The 24,148-nt window shown below is 40.1% G+C and overlaps 1 protein-coding gene across 1 annotated transcript; it reads right to left on the bottom strand.

Annotated features, from left to right (window-relative positions):
* Positions 1–11,818: 11,818 nt before the first annotated feature.
* On the bottom strand, positions 11,819–23,638 carry june (JunE proto-oncogene, AP-1 transcription factor subunit). Its single transcript, XM_085411173.1, has 2 exons — positions 23,560–23,638; positions 11,819–15,392 (listed from the first exon to the last, which is right to left on the bottom strand). Exon 2 carries the CDS (start codon positions 15,263–15,265, stop codon positions 14,222–14,224), a length of 1,044 nt encoding a protein of 347 aa, XP_085267299.1. The 5' UTR covers positions 15,266–15,392; positions 23,560–23,638; the 3' UTR covers positions 11,819–14,221.
* Between the last annotated feature and the right edge of the window lie 510 nt (positions 23,639–24,148).

The raw sequence follows: 24,148 nt of genomic DNA, 5'->3' as shown, positions 1-24,148 counted from the left end.
AGGTTAAATGCTTCAGTTCTGCTTCTGTTGTGATTTAAAGCTGAACACCAAAGAGATTCATGCAGTGCATTCCCATGGTAAGATACAGTGCTTGTTTTTCATGTGGTTAATAATCCTTCACTTCACTTCATTCTTCAGGTCACTCTGGATGGATGTTTTTACTTGTTGCTCTGCTCCAAAATGCTAGGTAAATCAGATGCTAATTATGTCTGCCACTGATTAATTTTCTTTACTATTAACAAACTGATCAATTGGCCAAAGATTTCAGCACAAATTTCCTGCTGCTAGAGACAAGACAGAACAGTAAATATGTCTTTATCCCAATGATTTAAAGCAAATAACCAGCAGGATATGTGGAAACGCAGCCTTAAAAGATACTGGAAACCATCACTCCAGCATGGAGGTAAGAGAGTTTGCTGCTCATTATGTTTGAGAACATTAAAGTGTGTGTTCCACTCAGAGTCACATCTACCAATCAGAAGAAGGAAAAGAAGGAGGAGGAAAAACAGTGAGAAAGAGTCAGCTTCTCACTTTACTGACATTTAAATCAGGTACATTCACACACACAGACTCACGGAGTACTTGGCGGTTCGTGGTGACTCAGCGTGTCTGTGGGCGGAGCATCTGAGTCACCCTCAAGCAACTACAGAGCCAATAATACTTTCTTCCATCCATCCCTGCACACCTCCATCATCCCTCCTTTATCTCTCCATCAGGTTCAGGATAACGCTGCTTCTACAAATGATTCTTTCAGATCTTTGCAGGTTTTCACACGTCAGATCTGATGTTTGCTTTCAAAGGAAAAACAATGTTCTTTTCTCGAGTAAACAAACAAACAAACAAACAAACATGGGTTACATAACACATCAGCTGCAGCAGCCACCAGCAGTTTGTTTTCAGTCACAAAATCATCCAATCATCTGCTTAATATTCACTTCATTAATTCATTCATTTTGTTAAATGAAGATTTCCATGTACTCATTATTACCTGTACTAAAAAAGAGAAATGCTTTCCCAGCATGCATCAGTCACAGGAACATAAACATTCATTGTGTGAAGAAAGAAAGTCCTGTTTATGAATGTTTACAGATGTGTTTCACCGTCTCCTGTCATGCTTTGCCTTTAATTTTCTGCCTGTTTTTGTTTCCAGTCAGTGTCACCATAGCAACATCAAACCCAAACACCAAACAAAGAAACAGCTGAAAACTTCACAGTGTGTGTGTGTGTGTGTGTGTGTGTGTGTGTGTGTGTGTGTGTGTGTGTGTGTGGTTATGTAACAGGCAGCAACCCTTTAAGTCAGCCAACAACATCAACAGAAAGTGAAGGGAAAGAGCAACAGGGAGGGAGAGAGGAGAAACAAACCAATCAGATGGTTTTTATCTGCACATCTGCCCAGCTGTGGACTCACATAGAGAAGCTCAACATACAGCTGCGGTTAGAAGTTTACAAACACTTATCTTGGGCATGAATGTTAGGGTGTTTTCTGGCTTTTAATGATTTTGTGGGTCTGCTCTTCTTCCAGGGTGGAATGATTGTACAGCATACATCTTTACTATCACTTTACAAAACAAAAACTGGTTGCACAAGTTTGAGTTTAGGTTTTTCTAATCCACACTGGATGAAAAGTACACATATGTTCTCAAATATATATCCTTAAACCTTTTACCAAGTGGTGCTGAAGATTCTCCAATGTCTTTAAACTTAACAAGGCCAAGGTCTGTGAACTTCTTGTTCGTAATCATGATTGTCTACAGCCAGTAGTTTCTCTTGGCCTCCATAAGAAGGATTTGTTTGACAGCGCCCACTGGATTGACCAATACTCAGAACAATGGGAAAGTTCAAAGAACTCAGTGAAGATCTAAGGAGGGGAATTGTAGATTTACATAAACTGGGAAGGTCTCTTGGAACTATTTACAAATAACTACAAAGTCCAAGATCCGAGATTAAAGAACTGTACATAAGTACAAGTTCAGATGTGTCGCTACTTTGCCATGGAGGACCCAAACCATCAACCCCAGATGAGAGGAAAATGGTTAGGATGTCCAGCATGTCAAACAACAACTGTAACTCACAGCTTTATTCCATCCAAGTATATATATACTCTGTCAGTGCGCCCCAGGGCAGCTGTGGCTACAATGTAGCTTGCCATCACCAGTGTGTGAATGTGTGTGTGAATGTGTGTGTGAATGACTGAATGTAGTGTAAAGCGCTTTGGGGTCCTTAGGGACTGAGTAAAGCGCTATACAAATACAGGCCAGGCCATATTATTGTCTTATGCATGCTGTATAAATATAGATAACCCAATGAAAAATACCACTTAATTATCAAGGTTGGACTTAAGCCCACCAATTCCACTCGTGAAAGAATAACATTGTCTCTCACCTGTATGCACTTCAAGTCTTCCTTTATTGAAGCTTTCAGCATCTCTGATTACTTAATGACAATCCCAAAAAGCTGGAAATACAGAAACCACCAAAATGAGGACATGTCATGAAAACATGTTATTAACTTTATTTATAAAGAACTTTTCTGAACCTGTCACGCAAGGAAAGGACTTCACAATGAGCCGGAATTAGGTTATAATGTTTCCCCATATCATCTGTTAAAGGAGGCAATAAAGGAAGCATTGGTGCACCTTTCCTTAGTATCTGGAGAAATCAAACGGCTCTTAGGGCAGCCACAAGCCCTAAGAGCCGTTAACCTACTTCTAGGTTAAATCATTCAGTTAGAAAACTTCCAAAGCATCTTTTCTGAAGACTAACCTAACTTTTCTGTGGTGAATGTTTTATTATTTCATAAAAGTCTGGGTAACACTGGTGTGTGTGTGGGTAAGTAAACCTACAAATCTCATCTGTGGGTGTTAGAACTGGTGTCACAGACGTGTTCATTTTATCACTGCGCTTTCTGATGAAGACGTCATGATGAGGATGGATGTTCTTCATCCCTGCGGTGGGCTCAGGTGATGACACTGGTGATCAGTTTTGACGGAGGAGATGAAGCAGACTCGGATCTCCTCTCTCCATCAGATCCTCGCTGACATCCACCATGTTATATCGTTTCTCCCTCCTAAGATGCCCTCGCATGATAGCTGCTGTCACCTCGATGTGACACGAGCAATGGGCGGGGCCCAGCAGCGCCTCAGGTGAGTCTCATAAATAGTTAACGAGGCAGAAAGATTGAATTAAAGGAGACGCTTGAGTGGATGGATGCTGACTTTCCTGCAGATGGAGTGAGCGGGGCTTCTAACCGATCCAGCGGTCAGAGCAGGATGCTGAAATGAATCAGATTTACATATCCTACCTCTTCATCGCCATCTGAACACACCCCTGATTCCTGACTTTAAAACTATTATAAATCATTGAAAAAGAAATACCTCTGAAAGACAAAACCTCAGTCGGCCGTTTGAGCCTTTAATAATCCTTTTAATAGCATCATCTTGTAACAGCAATGCCTCCACTGTGATGTCTTCCTCCCATCAGCGAAAGGAAGTGTATCTGTCACTGTCTGTATCTGGCATTTTTGTGCAAATATTTGGATTAAAATTGGCTTTTATTTTAACTTTCATGATAATTAAACCTAGTTAAAAGAGATACTGACTAATTTTTTTGTGGTTTTGTGATTCCGTCTAGCCACCCCAACCTCCTTCTCTGAAACTGCAACTTCTTCACGTGTGTACATTTCAAGTTTTGGAGAGGTCTAGTGTGAAACAGACACAGCGAAACAGCATGTCTATTACACTTTTTGCCCTAAACTGGGTTGGAAAATTTACTTAGGGACTAAGTAAAGCGCTATATAAATACAGGCCATTTATGTTGGATTTTGACCTCTGTTTTGTTGATATTTTGTTCTCATGACGAGACGGAAGGTGCCATGGTATTATGTATATATACCACATTTGTCATCTGTACAAGTTATCCTTAGCACAGAATATTATGATTGCATTCTGTGACTGTGGGGGTTGATAACTTGTTCCTATACATTTTTTCTATGCTTGTTATTATTCTTTGTCAAATACCATACAGACTGCTGCAGTACTTTATGTTGTTCTTGACCCCTACGAAAAATCTCACAAAGACATCTTGTTTGTGTAGATTGATGTATGTCAGATTTATGTAATATTGGTAGTACCTTAATTTCAAAATGAGCTATTAGTCCACTTGATGCACATCTTTATCAGCACACTTTGCTATATGAAATCTAAACACTCACTGTCTAATGCTGTTTGCCTATGGCCCTGGAGTGAAGGCAGATGGTCCTTTCCTTTTACATTGTAGATACGTCTTCTCACTGTCATACAATAACCAATGGTTTCAAGGTTTTCAGATTGTTTTTTTGTTGCTCTCCACATTGAATATTTACCTGCGTGCAGCCAAAGTCTGCTCAAACTCAGACTACAGGTGGAGAAAGATAGCTTCGGGTACTAAAACTATGAATATTTATGCAGATATGTGTTTAGCGTCCATATCTGCCTGTTTAGTAAAGGCGTATATGATGACTGTGTTTCCTCTGGAAGTGGGAAGATCTTGTTTTCTAAAATGTAGTCACCCAAAACTGTTCAGTCATCTTTCTCGCTCTCTCTGGCCTTTTTATTACCACTATTCATGTGCAGCACATCATTAAGATTAATTTTTGAAAACCAATAATGTCCAATAACGTCTTGATGCATGCTCAATCATCCAGGTAAGTAAATCTCCAAAAGTTGATTCTGTTCATCTGGACGTAGCATTTTGTGGGAGAATCATTTCGTCACTCATCCAAGTGACTTCTTTAGTCTCAGCTGACTGCAGGTTTCCCCAATCCTATAAACAGGACATTGCACAGTGACTGAAACTAGCACCACTGAAGGAACAATGGGCTGGGAGGTCATTTCCTTCATTATAATTATACAAATTCTCATGGCCATTGATCAAAGACCACTGATCAATGGCCATGAGTATCATTCACAGAGAGTTGGGGAATGGCTGCAATCACAGCATTGCAAGATGGCGAAAGATGTACCCTTAGGCCCCCTCCTCGATTCAGAGATGGTCTTTCCCTTTTCACATAAATGACTCCGCGCTCAAACCAACGTTCCTCCCTGTCCAGGATGTGCACATCCTCATCATTGAAAGAGTGTCCACTGGCCTGCAGGTGTGAATAGACTGCAAAGTCCTGGTCTGATGAGGTAGCTCTTCTGTGTTGTGCCATCCGCTTCGCCAGAGGTTGTTTGGTTTCCTTGATATATAAATCCTGGCAACCCTCCTGGCACTTCACAGCGTACACTGTGTTACTCTGTTTGTGTCGGGGACCCGATCCTTGGGGTGGACCAGTTTTTGGCGTGTTTTGGGGTTTGAAAATCACAGAGACACACGTTTAGAAAAAATGCGTCTCAACTGTTCTGATACTCCTGACACATATGGGATCACTACGGGTTTTTGCTTAGGCAGCGGTTGTCCTTCTCTCCTGGATCGGCTGGAACTTTCTTTTGGCGCCTTCCCAGCTTTGACATTGACAGCTTTGGATCTCATCTTTAACTTACAGAAGAACTTATAGCCTTCCAAAACACTAAGTAGTGGTTTTAATAGTGCTGTGTTGATACTATATCTTTAAATAAATGTATATTGTGATTATGGCTGTTGGCCTTTGGGGTGGTTTTTTCTGCAGATCATTGTGTAATTAGATCTCTGCTTTCTGATTGGTACTGGGATCTAACCTGGCTTTCTATATTGTGATTGTTGCTTGTCTTAAACTACACTGATGATGGCTTCATTGTTGTGTTTTTGCACTTTAATAAATGCAGTGAAGTATTTTTTTTTCTCAGACTGGGAGCGTTCTCTTTCTTTTCTTGGTTCTCATGTTTAAAGAAAGACGGCGTGAAGCAGCAGAGAGCGCTGGGCCGAGGGCTTGTGAGGCAGAAAACATGTAAAACTACAATAATAGGCGCTGACGTTCACTGTCAACACTCGTTTAATCACAAACGTCTTTATTTTTAACAAACAGAATCATCAGAGAGCAGAAATACAGAGAAACAACATGACTGCGAACACACCGATACAGCTCGCTCTGTGTGTGTGTGTGTGTGTGTGTGTGTGTGTGTGTGTGTGTCGAGGTGTGGGTGGAGGGGGTATTAGTCACCAGAAATGGCACAGAGCCGCTCTCTCCCTCTCCCTCTCTCCCAGTAAGTGGGTCACTCCATCTGGAGCAGAATATGGAAAAACAGCAACACAACATTTTCTACCAAACAGCTTAACACACACACACACACACACACACACACACACACACACACACACACACACACACACACACACATACAGACACGTAGAAGAAAAAACGCTTGTTTCAGTCTGTCTGAAGTCAAAGTACCAACACTGAAGCGTTAGCCAGTCGGCTGCTTAGGTCAGATATCACTCATTTAGATACTGGATTAGATCTAAAGGGGTTCAAGAGTTTATTCTTTAGATCTCTAAAATGCAAACTAACTATGTGTTAGTTACCTTTTTCATGTATTACATGGATTTTTTTAATCAGTACCTGAACCTAGTTAAAAGCGCACCTTCTGACGGACTGTGGACTAACTTTTACAGTGCTGTGGAAAAGTATTTGCCTCTCTCTAGATTTCATATTTGTGTCACTTAAATGCTTCAGATCATCAAACAAATGTTAATATTAGACAAATATAACCTGAGTAAATGCATAATGCAGTTTTTAAATTTATTAAGAGAAACAACGTTATCCAGACCTACCTGACCCTGTGTGAAAGAGTAGTTGCCCGCAAAACCTAATAACTGGTTGTGCCATCCTTGGCTGCATGAACTACAATCAGGCATTTGTGATAACTGGCAATGAGTTTTTCTCACCGCTGTGGAAGAATTTTGGCACGCTGTTCTTTGCAGAATTGTTTTAATTCAGCTACACCGAGGGGTTTCAAGCATGAACAGCCTGTTTCAGGTCATGCCAAAGCATCTCAATCGGATTTAAGTCTGGACTTTGATGCTGACCTTAACTGAGGAAAATAGGCCTGTAGTTCTTTAGATGCTGTTGTGGGTTCTTTTGTGATCTCCTGGATGAGTCATCAATGCACTGTTGAAGTAATTTTGGTATTCCCACCACTCCTGGGAAGGTTCATCACTGTTCCAGTTTTTCTCCATTTGTGGATAATGGCTTTTGCTGTAATTCTCTAGAGTCCCAAAGCTTTAGAAATGACTTAAATTTTTTAAATTAGGTTGAAATTTCTAAAACAAACGAGGACCTCCTGTAGTACTTTAGAAAAGCTGTTGTACCTCTAAATTTCCAATAAGGTGTTTTACTTTCTGAGGGCATTGCCACCGGGTGGTTATCATCTGTAGAGGATTTCTTTTCTCATATATTGAGGTTTCTCACGTGACGTCATCTGTACATATAGAACGAGACACAACCATCAGTTTGGTGCGTGGCTCCTGTAGGTTGCTGGCTGTTGCTGGGTGAAATTGGCTGCAAAGAGCGTGTTTCACCAAAAACCTCATTATGGTCACTGTGGTTGCCTGTAGTTTGCGTAGAAGATACCAGCGTGTCCACAAACACAGGCCAGCCACCACCGGGCAGCAGTACTGTAATGCACTTCAAAGCACTTTAACGGTTTTACTGCCACTTTGAGAGTTGCTGGCAAGTTTGTAGACAAATCAACCACAACAATCACAAGGTTTTTCTTCCAACTGATCAAAGAGCGTTTTTACCTAGCGACCAGATTGTTGTAGACAGGTGTTTAGTCCTGAGTGATTGGGGCCTTTTTTATTCATCATATTTTGTCACCAAGATTGTCACAAGTCCACAATAATATAAACTTGTCCACCACTAGGGGGTCAATGTCTACAAAAGTCCTGTTGTGAAGACAGCAACACCACGTGAGAAACTGGGACTGTTGTAGAGGGCCGTTCAGTTCTAATCAATAATAATTTTCTCGCTTTATGAGCTTTTCACTCCACAACAGTGCCAGTGCGCTGCATTGTCTGCTTTGCTCTAGATGGGAGCACAATTTATGAAATTAACATACTATGAACTTGAAACTACTCATTGAGACCATGACCCCATCAGGAAAATGTTTACTAAGATCATAAATCAAGCGGGAAATTTGCCATTTTAACCAAATTACTTATTTTTACACCAGATGAGTTATCCCACACTGGGCATTAAAAAATAATGCAGGGTTAACGCTGTAAGGGCATCTGTTACATCATTTTTTTAGTCTTTATACCAAAATGGGTGACAACCTTTGATTAGCAGTTGTGTGAATAACTGGTAGAGAAAAACACTCAGCTGTGCAGCCTCTGTGGAGCTCTGTGTGTTCTTATTGAAGGTGTTATTGTTGGGATTTGAGTCTCCATTTGAGAGTCAACTGAAAGCAGCCAGTTTTTCTGACCGGCCTGTGTGTTTTACTAATAACAGTGTGACTGTATTATTAAAGGATTTCCATAAACACTGTCATTAACATGACTGACTCAGTTTGGCTCTGTCAAAAAACAGACTCCAGCCTTTCTTTCACCTGTTTGGTCAAACTGTAAATGCTACCTTTATTCCTAAGGAGTGCCATCTTTTTTCACTAATACGTTATCTGAATAATTTATTATGAAAACTGCATTTATGAATCAACATTTGTATAAAGATGAGTGTCAGTTCATTCTCGACTAAAACTGACACACAAGAGCATCAAGAGTGTGTCAGTGTCTGACCGAGCTGTTTCACCCCCACGGTTACAGCTCATAGCTAATCATCCTGTTTAGAGGAGCATGCTGACTCCAGATAACATTTGAAGCATTATAAGGAAAAAGTCGAGATATAAATCTTAAGTGCTGTTATTGGTTGCAAGACGAGAAGAAAATGATGATGGGGATGATGGGGATGAACAAACGGTCTAAACAAGCCGCTTCAGTCCTGCTGCTCTGATTCACGGGGAGAGAAATCACTTCATCCTGATGACTCACTGATGAGTTCAACAGGCAAAAAACCCTCCGAAGATAAATAGATGGATACACTGTGTGCTCAAAAGTATATGGACATCCTTGTTCACAACCTCTAACGGATTGGCTGCTCTTTGACAAGGATCTTTTCTTAGATCCTTAACAGTGCTGTAGGGGTCCTAAGGGTGGATTTTGGTGACTGTGGACTTTTCCTGTTTGCTGAGACCACAAAACATTTTTTCTAAACTTTGACTGAGTCCTGTGTTTCCTAAAAGCAACCATAGATTATATGAGTTATGATGGAGCCACTAGTAGTAGATAGATTTTGGACTGCAAAAATGTTTATGAAAGATTCACAGATGTTGGTCAACTCAACACATTTACCTCACTGTATTTATATAAAATTGAATCTTGTTACACTTTCTTTTATAACATTTTTGCTTGTTACGAAGGAGTTCTGCAGGTTTGAGGATTTCAGCATGTCTCAGTCTTCTGCTTCTCTTGAATATCTCAATATACAGTAAATCAAAACTGGGAAACGTAATAGGGAACCATCTGATGTGCAAATTTCCCCAAATTTCTCAACATGAAACTGAAAAAATGTCCCTAAAGGCCACAACAGAGACAACACTCCCTTTACATTTCAATGGATTTGGTACTTTCATTATGTGAACAGAACACCCAAGGACACTATTGTAAAATGAGTGTGATGTGCTTTATCTCTGTCATAAGGCAATCTCCAAAATCCCAGCTGCAAGTGTCTAAAAAAAGAGAGAGAGAGAGAGAAGCAGCGGTTGAATGTTTCATCACTGGTATATTGACACAAACATCTGAACACAGCAGAACAAAGTGAAGCGTAATTAACACAAACCAATTTATAATAAATAGACATGAAGAGGTTGAACAAATCAGATTGTACATACACACATTTCAGTATATTAATAACAACAACTTTTATACATTTGTACAAAAATAGAATCATTAGAGACATCAAAAGCCTCTCTCAAGTTCAAAAAAATAAATATCTGCTTGACACTTGCCAACAGTATATTTGAGAGTCTCTGATTTGTCAAACATAAAACACGAACTCTAAAAGAAACATCTGTGAGCAGTAAATATTTCTGTCTGTCTTTGCAGTTACATGTTTTTCTGTCTGACAGCTGCAATCTGCAAACGTGATACAGATGCTGATTGGACAGTAAAGCCAGTGCAAAACAGAGTCTGAAATAGAAAGGGTCAATTAGCCTCATGGCTGCAAATGTGATAAAATATCAACCAGCACACTGCATAAACAACAACAGGATTGTTAGGTGAGTAAACAACTGTACGACTAGATTAAAAGCCCAGTCTGTTAACTTTTCACAATATAAATCTGAGGTGCACCCACATCCAAAACTTAGAAAATCCACAACAACGTATACAGTTATCAATCAACAAGGTACCCTCACATGTAACACAAACTGTGGGCTGTATTCTTTGTATCTTGGAACCAGTTGTGATCTTTTAAATGTCTGTCATAAATCAGCTTTTAAAATCATACAAATTCAGTCAGGCAAAGTTTGGACCTTTGGGCCCACTAATGCCCACTAATCATCCTCAAGACCCCTCCAAACCCCCTAGGGTCCTCTGGAAAGCTATTAAAGACCTCAGGAAGTTTCACAAGGACTGAATTAACCTCTTTATGGACCTCACGGACCCCATCAGAGACCAGAATTTGAATATATACTCAGGGAAACTTGGCAAAATCATCAGTGATTCTCACGTACCTGTGCAATATTCTCAAGAATATTTATACAATTTTAAGGAAATCTGCCTGTCATTAAGAGCCTTCCCTCAAAGTCTACAGTCTAGTACCTTGCAAAATCCCATTAGGGCTCTCAGGATACCTGTTCTAGGAACTTATGAAGGCCCTGGTAGAGGCAAATACCTTGGGGAACTACAACCTATATCTAAGTCCACCAGAATTCATTCTAGTACCTGTACAACCCTTATAATGATCTCACCCCTCCAGCACCTCAGAGTTCTCCCAAAGGCATTATCAGTTTTGTCAAGGCCCTCAGAAATCCCATTAATGACATTGACTTCAGGACCTCAGAGCTGTCTGACCAAGGACAATTATTATCCTCAGACTTCTACCACTACAGACTTTTACAGTGTACTTAAGAAACCTACAAGGTCATTAAGGACATCTCAAAACTTTTCAAGTTCCAGTGTTTGTAGGATTTCTAGGTAAAGCTAAGCTCACCCAAGTATCTCTGGAAGCCCAGAAGGGAGACCAATATGGACCTCGGGATCTGCACCATCTGCAGAGGTTTTCCTATCCCTCCTTAAGGACCTCATTTCTGCAGAAACCTCAATCTTTAGATAAATATACATATGAAGAGCATTATTTTTCATACCTGAATATATCTGAGTGAATTTTCCTCCCTGTATGTTTTAATTACATTTAGAAATGTCCGTTTGACCTTGAATTGAATCTGAAATGTATTCACGAATGCTTTATTCCAGCATCCTCAGATGTATCGTTCTCTTTGTCAAAAAACCTTGGAGGCCCATTACAGCCAGGTGATAAAAGAGATTAAATTCTTTCTATGACAAAAATTTAAGAGTCAACAGAACATGTTTTCAGTCTAATTTTGTGGCACAAATCTATGAATATTTTTTATTTCCATCTATTTTTCCAGCATCAATGGGCTTCTGTATAACCTGCTAACAAATGCACCATATAAACTCACTTACATGAACCATTATTTTTTTTTTATAAGATAAAAAGTAAATCAGTAACAACATCAGAATAATGAATATTAGTCAACACTAATTTTCTTGTTTCACAATAGTATGAATATAAAACAGATATGAAACAATTCCTTTTCCATAATAACAGTTCATCATCTGCAGAAAAGTAAACAAAGAGTCAAATACCTTAACTTTTAAAAAAAATAATTAAATTCTTCCAACACGGGATTGTTTTGCACGCGGTCACACAAAGTTAAATGTGAAAACAAAAAGATTTAAATGATTTGGATTCCCTTTGCAAAGTTATACACATTTAAACTTAAAACAAGTGCAGATCTTACTGTGCACTTCCTTTGTTTGTAACTCAAGAAAAATCCCAGCAGATTACTCTGACAATCTTTCAAAAGTATTCATGAACACCAAAACTTGCATGTTTATGTTTGTCCCTCTGGAGCCATTCATTTGCCTCTGGAACCATTAGCCTCTTGAATTTTCAAAACTGCCACCATTTTCCAAAATTGCTATTAATTCCAGCGTAGAAAAAAGCAATCTTTATGTGTCGAGAGTATAAAAGGTGGACATAGCGTTCATGTCTGAAGAATGAATCCAATGTGGAAAGACGTTCGAGATTCATCCTTTTTAACATCTACCAGGAAGCATCTGCTCTGGATGCAAAAACATATCCAGTCTGGCAGAAGTCTGAGGAAAAAGGATGTTTGAACTTGACCTCTCTAGACCCTAACCCTAACCCTTGCTGAATATATGAGCTCAGTCGCGGGTTTATCATCACTTTGAATAAATCCAAACATAAGTTAATTGTCTAAACTGTCTAAACTGGTCTTAAAGGAGGATTATTGAATAACAATCTGTAAGTCTTTAGCCAGGGTGTGCATGTGCACATACCGGTTTATGTGTGGTTTCATAGTCAGACCCACCCCATCGTCCGTCACATCTAGTTTCAAAACATTGAAGGCGGCAGTGAAATCTAGATGTGAAATCTTCCTCTAGAGGACTGAAAACAGGACCTCACAAACCAGTAGATGGTAAAAGATGAATACATACACCTTTTATCTTTTGAATTCCACATACTTGCCTTTGGGGAAGTCAAATTTACGCCTTTAAAGCTTCTTAAGAGCTACTTTGTTTCACATTTACAAATTTTTTTACAGTTTCAAACATAAAACACAGGTTAAACTGCAATTGAACTTTCATTAGGACAATGTAGCTAACACTGAAGAGACTGCTGAATATGATCCAAAGAAAGAGAGAGTTATATGTGTCAGACCTACAGGCGTCACATAAGCTGCACGTGCTGTGCAGGTTGAGAGATTATCCTTCTATAACCTTGATATGCATACTGCAAATGGTAGGCAGGTAGGGGTCAATCCAAGAAATCTAGTTGAAACAAAAGTACCTCAACAATTTATCCCCTGTTCACAAAAAGTTTTGGAAAACAAAGTTGAGCTATGATACAAACAAAACTGAGGTGTAATTTAAGAGTGTAATTTTAAAGTGGACTTATATTTGGTCAAATGTGTATCTTTTTGTTTTTTTGCCACATTTGGTGGCCATCATGAATTTTCAAAAGGCTAATGATTACCTGTGAACATTTTGGTACTGATGAAGTACTTCTCTGGGAAAAACATAACTTTAATGTAATTTCTTTCTCAAAACACTTTGAAAAACCTCCATCAACAAATGTGACTTTGTAGGCCAGACTGGAGCTTAAAGAGTGATTAACATAATCAGACTACATACCTTTGCTTTAAAAACAGAGCTGTTGAAGTTGAAAGATATTGTTTGTAAAGAAGCCGGTCTTTAGTTGCATTAACACACTGTTATGAAATTAAAGAGATTAAACTGATAATCAGATTACAAAGCAAAAAAAAACTAAATAATGCAGCACAGATCATGTTAAATGAAAATGATTAAAAAAAGTTTCTTCTGACCTTGAAAACAGATGTTTGTAAATTATGACAAGAAACCACAGTTACATTTCCTACTCTGTAAATAAAAGTAATCTGATTACATGAAAGAGTTTTTCATTTCATTTCGGTATTTTGATGCTATGATAAATCTTCTCAGCTCGCACTGTAAAAACAATATTTTTTAGATAATTTACTTCATCTGTAACATCTTAAATATGTTTTTAGTGTGAATAAAAAAAAACAGAGGTGGAAGGTGTGATGTGTGAAAAATGTTGTGAGCGGTTCATAATAAATGTGGAAATCTGACAGTTTGTTCCACTTGTTAAACAAATGCATTGTGTGGAATCTGAACACTTTAAGTCTCAAATGTTGCCAGGTGTTCTTTAAGAAGTTGTCGTCCGTAATCCAAACCTTGCTTGCATTCTTCCATTTGCTTCCTTTCCAGTCTCTTCTGTAAAGCTCCGCCCCCTTTGGCTAGGTGACAGAGAGTTTCCGGGACTCTGAATGCCGTTAACATCCACCTATCCTTCTGGAGGCGTTGATGACACGAGCCGCTTACTCTCTGCTCGCTCCAACTGAAAGCACAAGCAAAATCTTAAAAGTAAATGGCCTCTTGGCATATTCTCGCGATGTCCCGCCTCCTCAGCAGCTGGAGTCCTCGCTGCCGGTGCCTCCTCCTCCGGCCTTGCTGGCAGCTGATGAGCTTACCGAAATCTGGCAGCCATTTGTGACGTGACTCATGACCTTCTGTTTCAGCTGAGCGACCTGTTCCCGTAGCATAGCGGCGGTGGAGGCCAGGTCCGAGTTCTGGCTCTTCAGGACTTTCACCTTCTCCTCCAGCCGTGAGATGCGCTCCAGCTTCCGCTTGCGACATTTAGATGCGGCAATCCGGTTGCGAAGTTTCTTGCGTTCTGCTTTGATTCGCTCCTGTGTCTCCAGGTCGATTGGCGAGAGCGACGGTGGCGAGGTGGGGTCCCCTGCAGGATGAGGGACCTCAGGGACAGTCTGCGGGGCATCCAGGCCTCGAGGGTGTGGCTGAGGTGCTCCACCTCCACCGTGGCCTGAGCCTCCACCATATGCCATCTGCCCTCCAGAGTATGGCATCTGGCCCGGGTTGTAGCTGCTCAGGTTGGTGTAGATGGGCATATCTCCGCCTGACATCAGATTCCTCTGGTAGGACGCCTGCAGGGAGACACTAGAGGATGAAGGCGGAGACATGGGCCCACCTCCAACCAGCTGGTTCTGCTTGTGAAGGTCTGCCAGCGCCTTGACAAAGCCATCAGCAAATCCTTCTTGCTCGTTGGTGGCCTGGTTGCGGTACATGAAGGGATTGGTGGAGTTTGGCACCGGGCTGGTGGTGACCAGCCCCTGGTTGGACTGAATGATCAGGTGCTCCAGATCTGGGGACGCCAGCTTTAGCAGGTTCATGTCTGCTGAGGATGCTGCAGAGGACGCTGCTGATGTCATCAAGGAGCTGTTGCTAGCCAGCCCCAGGATGTTGGGGTTCCCACCCCTCCCTCCTGCTCCACCACCACTGGGGAAGTGGTGACTTCCTGCCATTGACATGGCTTTCTTACTCATCAGCATCTTGTTTCCCGAGTAGCGCTCGTATTCGGCGATCTGGCTGAAGCCGGGCACAGCGGGGGAGTCATCGTGGTAGAAAGGAGTCTCCATCTTGGCCGTCATTGACAGAGAGGCGTCTCAGAAGAAATCTTCATAATCAGATTAACCTGAATATGAGAGCTGATTGAAACGTTCCACTGACGTCTGCGTCTGGAGGATGAAGGCAAGACGAAGAGAAGAAAAAGAGTTCCTGCAGGAGGAAGAAACATGTCTGTGAGAGGAAGAGGAGGACCAAAACAACAGGACAATCACTACCCCTCACCTCTCATTCTCCTGCTCTGTTTGTGGGTTCATTTCACCCTGAGCTAAGGCTGAAGGAACACAGCCACCTCTAATTTGACAATCATGCTCACCATCTTTTCTATTTCAGAAATGTATTTTCATGACATCAAATATGTGTCTGCATTCACGTCTTCATACTGTTTGTATCCTTGTTTGTTCCTGATTTTACAGACAACATGCCTCACTGCATTATGACTCAGTGATGTTCATCAGAAACAAAAACGTTTTAATAGCACTTGCATATCCAGCTCCAAACTTAACTACACCTTGTTCTGAAAATATGCTCAGTTGTATGGCCTCTAAACTTGACAGATTATTGCTTGTAAATATTTCGTTTACAAAAAAATTGGATTAAAGCTTCTTTTCAGTTGTCTGTGCTATCAAAAAACCAAGAGGTTTAATTTACAAGCAAATTAAAGGCACACGGGTTTTCTAATTGTATGAATAATGAGAAATATGTTCTTCTTATTTTAGTCCTGCTGATTATTTCCAACTACACCCTCCTGCACTGTAGCCAGTCGTCCTTGTTCTACTCTGCAGTCTCTGTGAGCTCAGCACATGAACCAGCTCTCCACCTGTTGCAGGTTCTGGTTAGGGTGATGCTTGAAGTCCCAGCAGAGCAGAACAAAGAAGCCATTGCCAGCTGCAGTCCAGGAGGGTGGAGTTGGAGTCCATCTAAACATGGGATGAGAAACTGAAAGAAATGAAAAACTGTCATATCAGCAACCCAACCAGTGTTTCCCACTAATGTGAGTTCTTCATAGTAACATCTCTAACTGATCAGCTAACCCTATAGCAATAATATGAGCTGCTAAAATTCTCTAAAAACCAAGAAAAAGTTCTCCTTTACAAGAGGCTACACTGGTGGATTCTTTATGAAAAGAAAGGAGCCCCACAATTCACAACACACAGTGTTCTACACTTTATACTTACAAGCTGCTGATATGTTTCTGACCTCCAACGACAGGCTGTTACACTTAGACCTAAATTCAATATGCTGCTGTAATAAAATCTGTTTCCTTGCAAGTTGTCGCTTTCTGAGAACAGCAAATATTTGTGAGTCTTAATAAAGGCAGTTGGTGCAGTGGGTCATCTCTCCTGGGAGACGGGGGAATATGAGTGGACAGGATGAGCAACTAATGTAACTATGACAAACATTTCCACTTTTAAAAGGCAACAAACGTCTACACTTGGAGGATGATCCTAAAGCAAATCCACCATGATCCTTGCATGGGTCTTCAGTAAGGCTGTTACGGTGTAAAAACTAGAGCTGGCTAAGTAAACGATACAGGATCCTGTCAAAAAACAGTTATTACAGAGTGTCTTACACATCCCTGATTATGTCGAGATTTCCCTCCAAAGGTGAGATTTACAGCTTGTTTAAACTTGTTCACTGGGCTGCTCCACTAGTGAAACCTTTATATGACGAGCACTGATGGTCTGATAGAAAGGAGCAGATGTACTCCTGAGAAGAAAGCTCAACGTTAACATGACCGTTGCTCACTGCAGGAATCCATCATGCTGTAAACATTACAGAGGAGTCTGTTTCAGGTATTTATTGAAGTCTCATTAAATGGACAAGCTGTCGCCTCGTTCTCTTTCAGCAGATTTGCAGACGTGGGTGAAAAAAATGACCGTACATGCGCTCAAGTTTGAAAATCCTGGGATTTCTTGGGCAATTTTTTCCAAACTATAATGTCTGATTGTGTGAAGTGATTTTAGTGAAACTTCACTTTTGAATTGATTGAATACTTTTGTAGTATGCAGTATTTTTTGTAGATGCTTTGTGTGAGCTATTCTACTTGCTGTTATAGGTTTTGTTTGACATTTTGGCTGCTGCTACAGTATTTTATCAACTTTTGGGAAAAATAAAGCATGTCTCATATCCTATGAGTTACTGACTCAGAGAGTCAATTCAGGTCAGTTCAAACTTTACCAGCATGTGTATGGTTGTGTATTTTTAAAGTTTCTATCTCTGCAGCAAGAGGAGCTGAAGCGACTACACGACAGTGAGCTAATTTACTCAGAATCTGACCGGTCTGAATGCCTGCAACAAGATCAGCTGCACTCACTCCTTGAATCGTCTTTGGATGATACGCCCAGTCATACCAAAGCTTGGAAAATAACCATTTGTGTTCTAGGATATAAATGTCATAGATTTGAAGAAAACATTGCACAACCATTTTTTCCCAAACCACAACATTTTCTAAACCTAACTCATTAGCTTTGATAACAAGTGACTTCTTATCAGTAATTAATGATACATTAACGATCACCTAAACTGAGTGTAAAAATCAGTCATGGAATGACCCGACTTGTGGTCTCTGGTGTGAGCAGTGAAATGATTCATTCGACTGAAATTAGGGCTGTTCCTGACATTTAATTTGTGTTTTGTATCAGGAGGGAAACTAACACTAGGAAAACAATGAAAACTGGGCACATTCCAACAGAATGCGGTTAAACATCGGTCGTACAAATACTGCGTGGGAATTTACGAACCATTTGAAATCATTATTCACCTCCCCCAATAATTACTGTTTTAAATGTCACTGAAGAGTGGGAAACTTTGTCTAATGTGTTACGCTGCTCACACGCAATGCTAAATTAATTTGCCGAGCGTTGCTAATGTCAGTATGGCTAGCACATGTGGCTCTCCGTCCTTGCATGCTTCCACGTGCCTTGTGGTTAATGTGGTTTTCATTTTGCTTCAGTTCTTATGTCAGCTTACTCTGACACCACTGATGTCCTGCAAACCCGATCTGGTTGGTGCGGATGCCAAACTTCGCACACTTACATCCTCTTGTCAGAAAAAGGAGGGCCCTCCGTCTGTCAGCGAAGGTCGGCTTTTATCAAAATAATTCACTTAACCAGCTGGCATTTCTGGCACTGACCAGCAAGAGCAGCAAATTTAAAAGTCAAATTTGTCAAATATGTATGTGGACACGATGAAACTGGACAGATAAGATTTAATTTCATTAGATTAGAGTTTGAGGCTATTTCATGAACTGTGTTTAGGGTTGCCAGGTTGGGTTGACAGATGGGTTAGATATATAGATTTCTTGGAGATGGTTTTGAAATAGGAGAGAAAGCTGGGGAATATGAGAGTGCTGGTGGGCATGGATAAACCCTCCAGAGATAATATCAAAGCACGTGTAAGCAGAGGACCATGGATTTATTTATTTATTTTGTTGACAGCAGTTTGAGAGCGTTTTTAGAATATTTTATATTAAATATTAGAGATAAGTGTTGCACCTGTCTGAATGGATTGAAGTCTCTGTATTTTAATGCTTCATTTCTTCTCTCTGTTTATCTGGCTTTACTGTGTGGGTAAAACAACAGTGTGTATTCTATATATAACAAGTGTTGTTGGAGCTTTACCCCTTTCAGTTCTTAACCTCTTCTCCGAGTCCAGAAAGACAGAAACCTCTAGTCTGTTTCCACAAAAGGGCAACACATGAGTCTGAAAATATTTTTTGCTGAAAAGGAAACACAGTGGTCGAGTTTGAGTTACACGGAGAGACAAATAACCAACACAGTGACAAGCGTCACTGTAATTCCTGAATCCTTTTCATGAATAAAAAAAAAGAAATTACAAAAACATCCCCTCTATCCTTTAACCTCAACAGTTCAGATGCAGTGTGTGTCATGTGGTGACGAAACTGACCACGAGGCGAGACGCTTGAGGAACTGATTCAGCTCAGGTCCACCGTCACCTCGACTCTTTGCTTCCTTATAATTTAATCAGAGCAGCATATTGAGAAATAAGAGAAAAAACCCTCAGAGTAAGAAACAGCAGTCAAGGTCATGCGTGAGGAAGATCTCCCCACAGGAGAGGAGTGAAAACGTCAGATAGAAGTTAGTGTGATAATCACGGGCTGCACACAGGTGATTATCTGAGCTCAGGTGACTAACAGCAGCCCAGCACGATGAGTCTGAAGCTTACAAAGACAAACAGGCTAATGTGACATTGATGCAACTCTTAAAGTTAAAACAAGGGACAACAGGCGTCACTTGATGCTTAAGCTAATGCAAAAACAGCTTAAACATCATGGCTCTGAACATACTGGAACTTCTAAGACTTTGAATTTTTATATTCTATTCTATCAGCTTTTAAAGTATGTCTGGTCTGAGATGTTGAACCAGTAAGAGCGATCTGGTAGGCTCACATGGATGCATATTGTTATGATTATTTAGTGTCTGTAGCATCATTGCCTCCAGACTTTTCAGTCTGGAGGCAACACCTAAAACAAAGTTTTAAAATAAGTGGTAACTGTTTTATTTAACCCAGCCTATAATCTATTTCTCAATCTTGCTGAATAATGATCATATAAAACAACTTTTACGTTCATTATTAATACTGGTAGAAAACATGTGAAGATTATGTGTATGATTTGAACTTGGGTTTGCTCATTTCAGTTTAGTTTTTACTGTAAAAGTTTACTTTTTAAAATTTATTTTATTTATTTTAATTTATTTAATCAGACTCAGTTTTAGTCTTTTTAATTCTTAATTTGTCTTAAATTATTTATTTTATGCAGGGTTTCTCTTGCAAAGTCAGAATAGACATTACAGCCCGATCTCACGGCAACAAAACATGAAATGGTGACAAAAAAGCAACCTGTTTATTTGTGTTCATGGACACAAACGGTCACGTGTTTTCATGTCAGTCAGTCCACGTGATGAGAACTGGTGTTCAGGGAAAAACAAAGCAAACAGAAAGACGAGAAAATTCATGACCAGAAACAAATCAGTAGATTCGAGACTTTGATTATTTCACAAGCTGTTGGGTAATTACAGTAAAACAGCTTTGTGATGGCAGTTGAGAGTCAAATCTTTAAAAAAAAAATGCTTGAAAGCATCATCGGGCAGCTTGTGAATCCACATTTTACCAAATTCACAAAAGCGAGAACTACAGATATGTTTTATTTTATTTCAGTTATCCAAAATCATCTCAGCAAAAATATTTTTCCAAATCTCCTTTTTATCTTTATTTCCATCAACAAGAGTGAAATTAGTTAGTTTTTAGATCAGTTTTAGCTTCCTTTACCTTCAACCTGCATAGGTGGAGTTTTTGTCCTTTATTAAAAAGGAACTTGCAAATGACCACAACAGTAGCCTGAAGGTGCTTTATATCATAAGGTAAAGACTACGTTAACTCACAGAATTAAAATAAAAATTAGAATAAAAATAAAAAAATGATTAAAAAGTAAAAAGCAAGCAGTTGGCGACAGTGGGAAAGATAAACTAATTTTTAACAGGAAGAAACCTCTGGGAGACCCAGGCTCAGGGAGGAACAGCCAACTGCTGTGATTGGTTGTGGATGAGGGGAAGACATATGAGACCAGACAGATGAAAAACCATATTCAGGAACACAAAAAACCACAGAGGAGCCAGAAAACTACAGATTATAAGATGTGACAGTTTTCACAAACTCATTTTGGTTTTCATTGCACAGCACGTAGTTTGAAACGATGACAGCCTAGTCCTGTCACATGTCATGTAACATTTGAGTGCTACGCCCACAAATACTTTTTCCTTTTTTAAACATTTTCAATCCACACAAAAACACTAAAACATTGTCAAGAGCTCACCAAAGCAACACATGCCATTGTAACCCTACCCAGATAGAAATGTTAGCTAGTCATAAGCCTTTTGTTTTTCAAAAGCTCTATTTTCAGTTCCTTTAAATCCTGTTTACATTTGGACAAAAGGAAAAAATACACAAGAAAGGTTATACAAAATGCCCATATATGTGTGGACAGGGCTTGAGAGGTCATGCTAGATTAGTCTGAAACTGTCTAAACATGAAGAGGTGGCACGAGAGTGCGACGGCCATCTTCTACATTTATGCCCCAAACTGTTAAGATTGCACTGCCCTTCACATCTAGCTCTGGGCTTCAAAGAGAGTCTGGCAACCATTCACAGCATAAATGGGTGGGGATGGATCTGACTGATAACATTATAAATCCCACCCTGAGAAAATATGTTCACAGCTCGTATGCCATGTGAACTTATTTTGTTTCACTTTTGAGCAAGTGGGCATCGTTTTTCGAGTTTTGCATCTCCAGCTCCAGTATGAACCCACCACTTATTCCACTGTACGAGCTGGGAAAGCACTGGAATACATCAGCATTTCCATGCTTCCTCCCACCTACAGACATTTAACTCCTTCTTCCAGCCCTCGCCTCAATGCTCCTAAACAAAGCAAGGCGCCTTCCCCACTGTCATTGTTAGTTAGTGAGCAGCGTTTAGAAATCTGGACATCCCACTTTCTTTTACAGACAAAGCAGATGTTTCTAGAGCAACGTCACCTACTTCCAAGGTGCATAAAGAAGAGCATTATTCTAAAAAGGTATAGAAAACAGCCAACCTTACACATTCATGTGCATATCCACCAGTAATCCTCGATGTGATTAGTTGTTTTCTGTACATGTCCTATTTAAAATGTTGGCTGTAATCTGTTTTATAGCTGACTGATGAGGTCAGAAATGTGTTGGTCAAACGGTAAAGTTCTTTCTACTGCAAGTTAACTTCCTCCACAGAACTCCAGCTAACATTCGAATGTTTCTCAAAACTGGCAGGGAAGCTTTCAACAACACAACACAAACACAACTCTGACTGTCTTTAGTCCAAAAACAACACAACACTTGAGCTGGAAGTGAACGTCAGCTCGAAAACATTAGTTGCGCCACTTTAGCTGCAGAAACCAGCAGAAACAGTAGACCTGCTTAATGTCACAATTTAATGAACCACACTGAGAATAAGTAAGTCCAGCTTTAACAATGTGTCTTATTACATGTGATTAACCAACACAGTGGCACAAAGAGGTACAAGACCCAATATGTTTTCACTTTACAGACATTTCCATGCATGTGTAGTCATGCTGTTAAGACAAGATACAGGTCATTATTCCCAAAGGTCAGAAGATCCCTGTGTTACAGCAGCCGAAACATTAAACACAGCCTGCAGCAAGTAGAGTAGTTAAAAAACAAAACAAAACAAAACAAAACAAAAACACTATGACAAAACAAAATAGCTCCATGAGGTAAAAACAAAACAAAACAGAGGAGCTGTAAAACAGCAAAAAAAAGAAAAGAAAAAAAAAGGAGCTCAAAAGATAAAAAATAAAAAACTTTGCAAATTAAAAAAAAAAAAGTATAAGAGTATAATAAAATAAAATGGGTCTATACCGTAAATTTGCTCAAAAAAGGGTGTCTGGACCCCGGACCTCTCTTTGCATCTCAGATCAAAAGCACAGTCACAGCTGGAAACTCCCAATCACACCCAACACAGCAGTTTATTATTATTATTATTATTATTATTATTATTATTATTATTATTATTATTATTATTATTAATGTTATTTGTGGCCAATGAAAATCACTGCCCTCTGCTGGACACACGACTTCCTAAACGACCTCCAGTGCAGTGTTCTACCTTATTTATCATCCAACATGTTCACATTTTCCACAAACTCTCCCAAATCCGATGGTAACGTAACTACTCAAACTTCATAACTACTTAACTATTTTAATTTTATACCGCTTGTCACAGCTGCCTCCCCGCTTCTAATCCCAGCACTGTGCGGCGTGTTAGTCAAAAAGCTGATTTTTTTTAAACATAGAATAAAGAAATATGAAGTGCGCAACAGTTCATTAAACCAGCTGCAGCATTCAAACCCTGCTTACATGTTACAGTAGATTTGACAGTGATGAATATAAATCCCAGTAAGCAGTGAAACAGTCGTCATATCACACCGAAGCTCGTTAATAGGAAGGTCAAACACCTTCATCCTCATCAATGCTGTGTAAGCTATAATTTATAATAACAGGTAGTTTTCAGTACCGACACTCTGATCAGTCCTCTCCTCTCAGGACTTCATCAGGTGAAGTTCCGTCAACTTCAGACCGGGTGAAACCAGCGCGAGGCATCATTAACACTACCATCATCATCCTCCCCCTCCTCATCACCGTCCTAACCGACCGCGGCTCGGTGTCTCATCTAAAAAAGTCCAGCATGACGAGGCTGGGAGGCGATGAGAGCGGGAATAATGTCTGATAAAGGCTGATACTCACAGAGAGACAGGGAGAGCTGCTGAACCATCCGAGAGCAGAGAGACTGACTCAGAGAGAGAGCGAGGAAGAGCGGCTGAAGTCTCTCTCCATCACAAAGTGACTCACTCTGACGCTTTCTGCTCCTTATCTCTCCAACGCGCCTCTAATGAGCGCCTTTATTTATACACTGACATACTTCACACGGGGAACATATATATGTGATATATATGAGCCGTGAAAGGTTGAAAGCCGTGCCTCACAGGTTGGTAAATTGATGGACCCCCGAAAAAGAACCCCCCACACCGACTCTTCCTCTAACGTCCGCTTGAGGATGACTCCCCCTGAATCAGTCCCTTACACTCCCTTACAACCTGATTCTGAGAGGGGTTTGGACTCCACTCTGACCTCACGCATGACCTTTCCTGGACGTAATTTAGCTTTTTTTTTTTATCCCCGACATTATCTCACACTTGTCACTTTTAATCTGTCATCTCACATATATAGGTGTACATGTTCACTTATACAAAATTTGATATTTTCTACTTTTGAAATACAAAAGAGGCTCAGCTGTGGAGGCTGGAGGGGTTGGTAGTGGAGTAAATTATTTGAC

The sequence above is a fragment of the Rhamphochromis longiceps genome, linkage group LG7 (genome assembly GCF_057381845.1).
Source record: "Rhamphochromis longiceps isolate RC_006_pf linkage group LG7, R_longiceps_female_GT1.1, whole genome shotgun sequence".
Classification (NCBI taxonomy): Eukaryota; Metazoa; Chordata; class Actinopteri; order Cichliformes; family Cichlidae; genus Rhamphochromis; species Rhamphochromis longiceps.
The sequence above is the reverse complement of the archived record's forward strand: the minus strand, read 5'-3'. Positions and strand labels throughout refer to the sequence as shown.

Excerpts from the sequence above, each read along its gene's own strand:
- june (XM_085411173.1), bottom strand. The coding sequence starts at position 15,265 with ATGACGGCCAAGATGGAGACTCCTTTCTACCACGATGACTCCCCCGCT.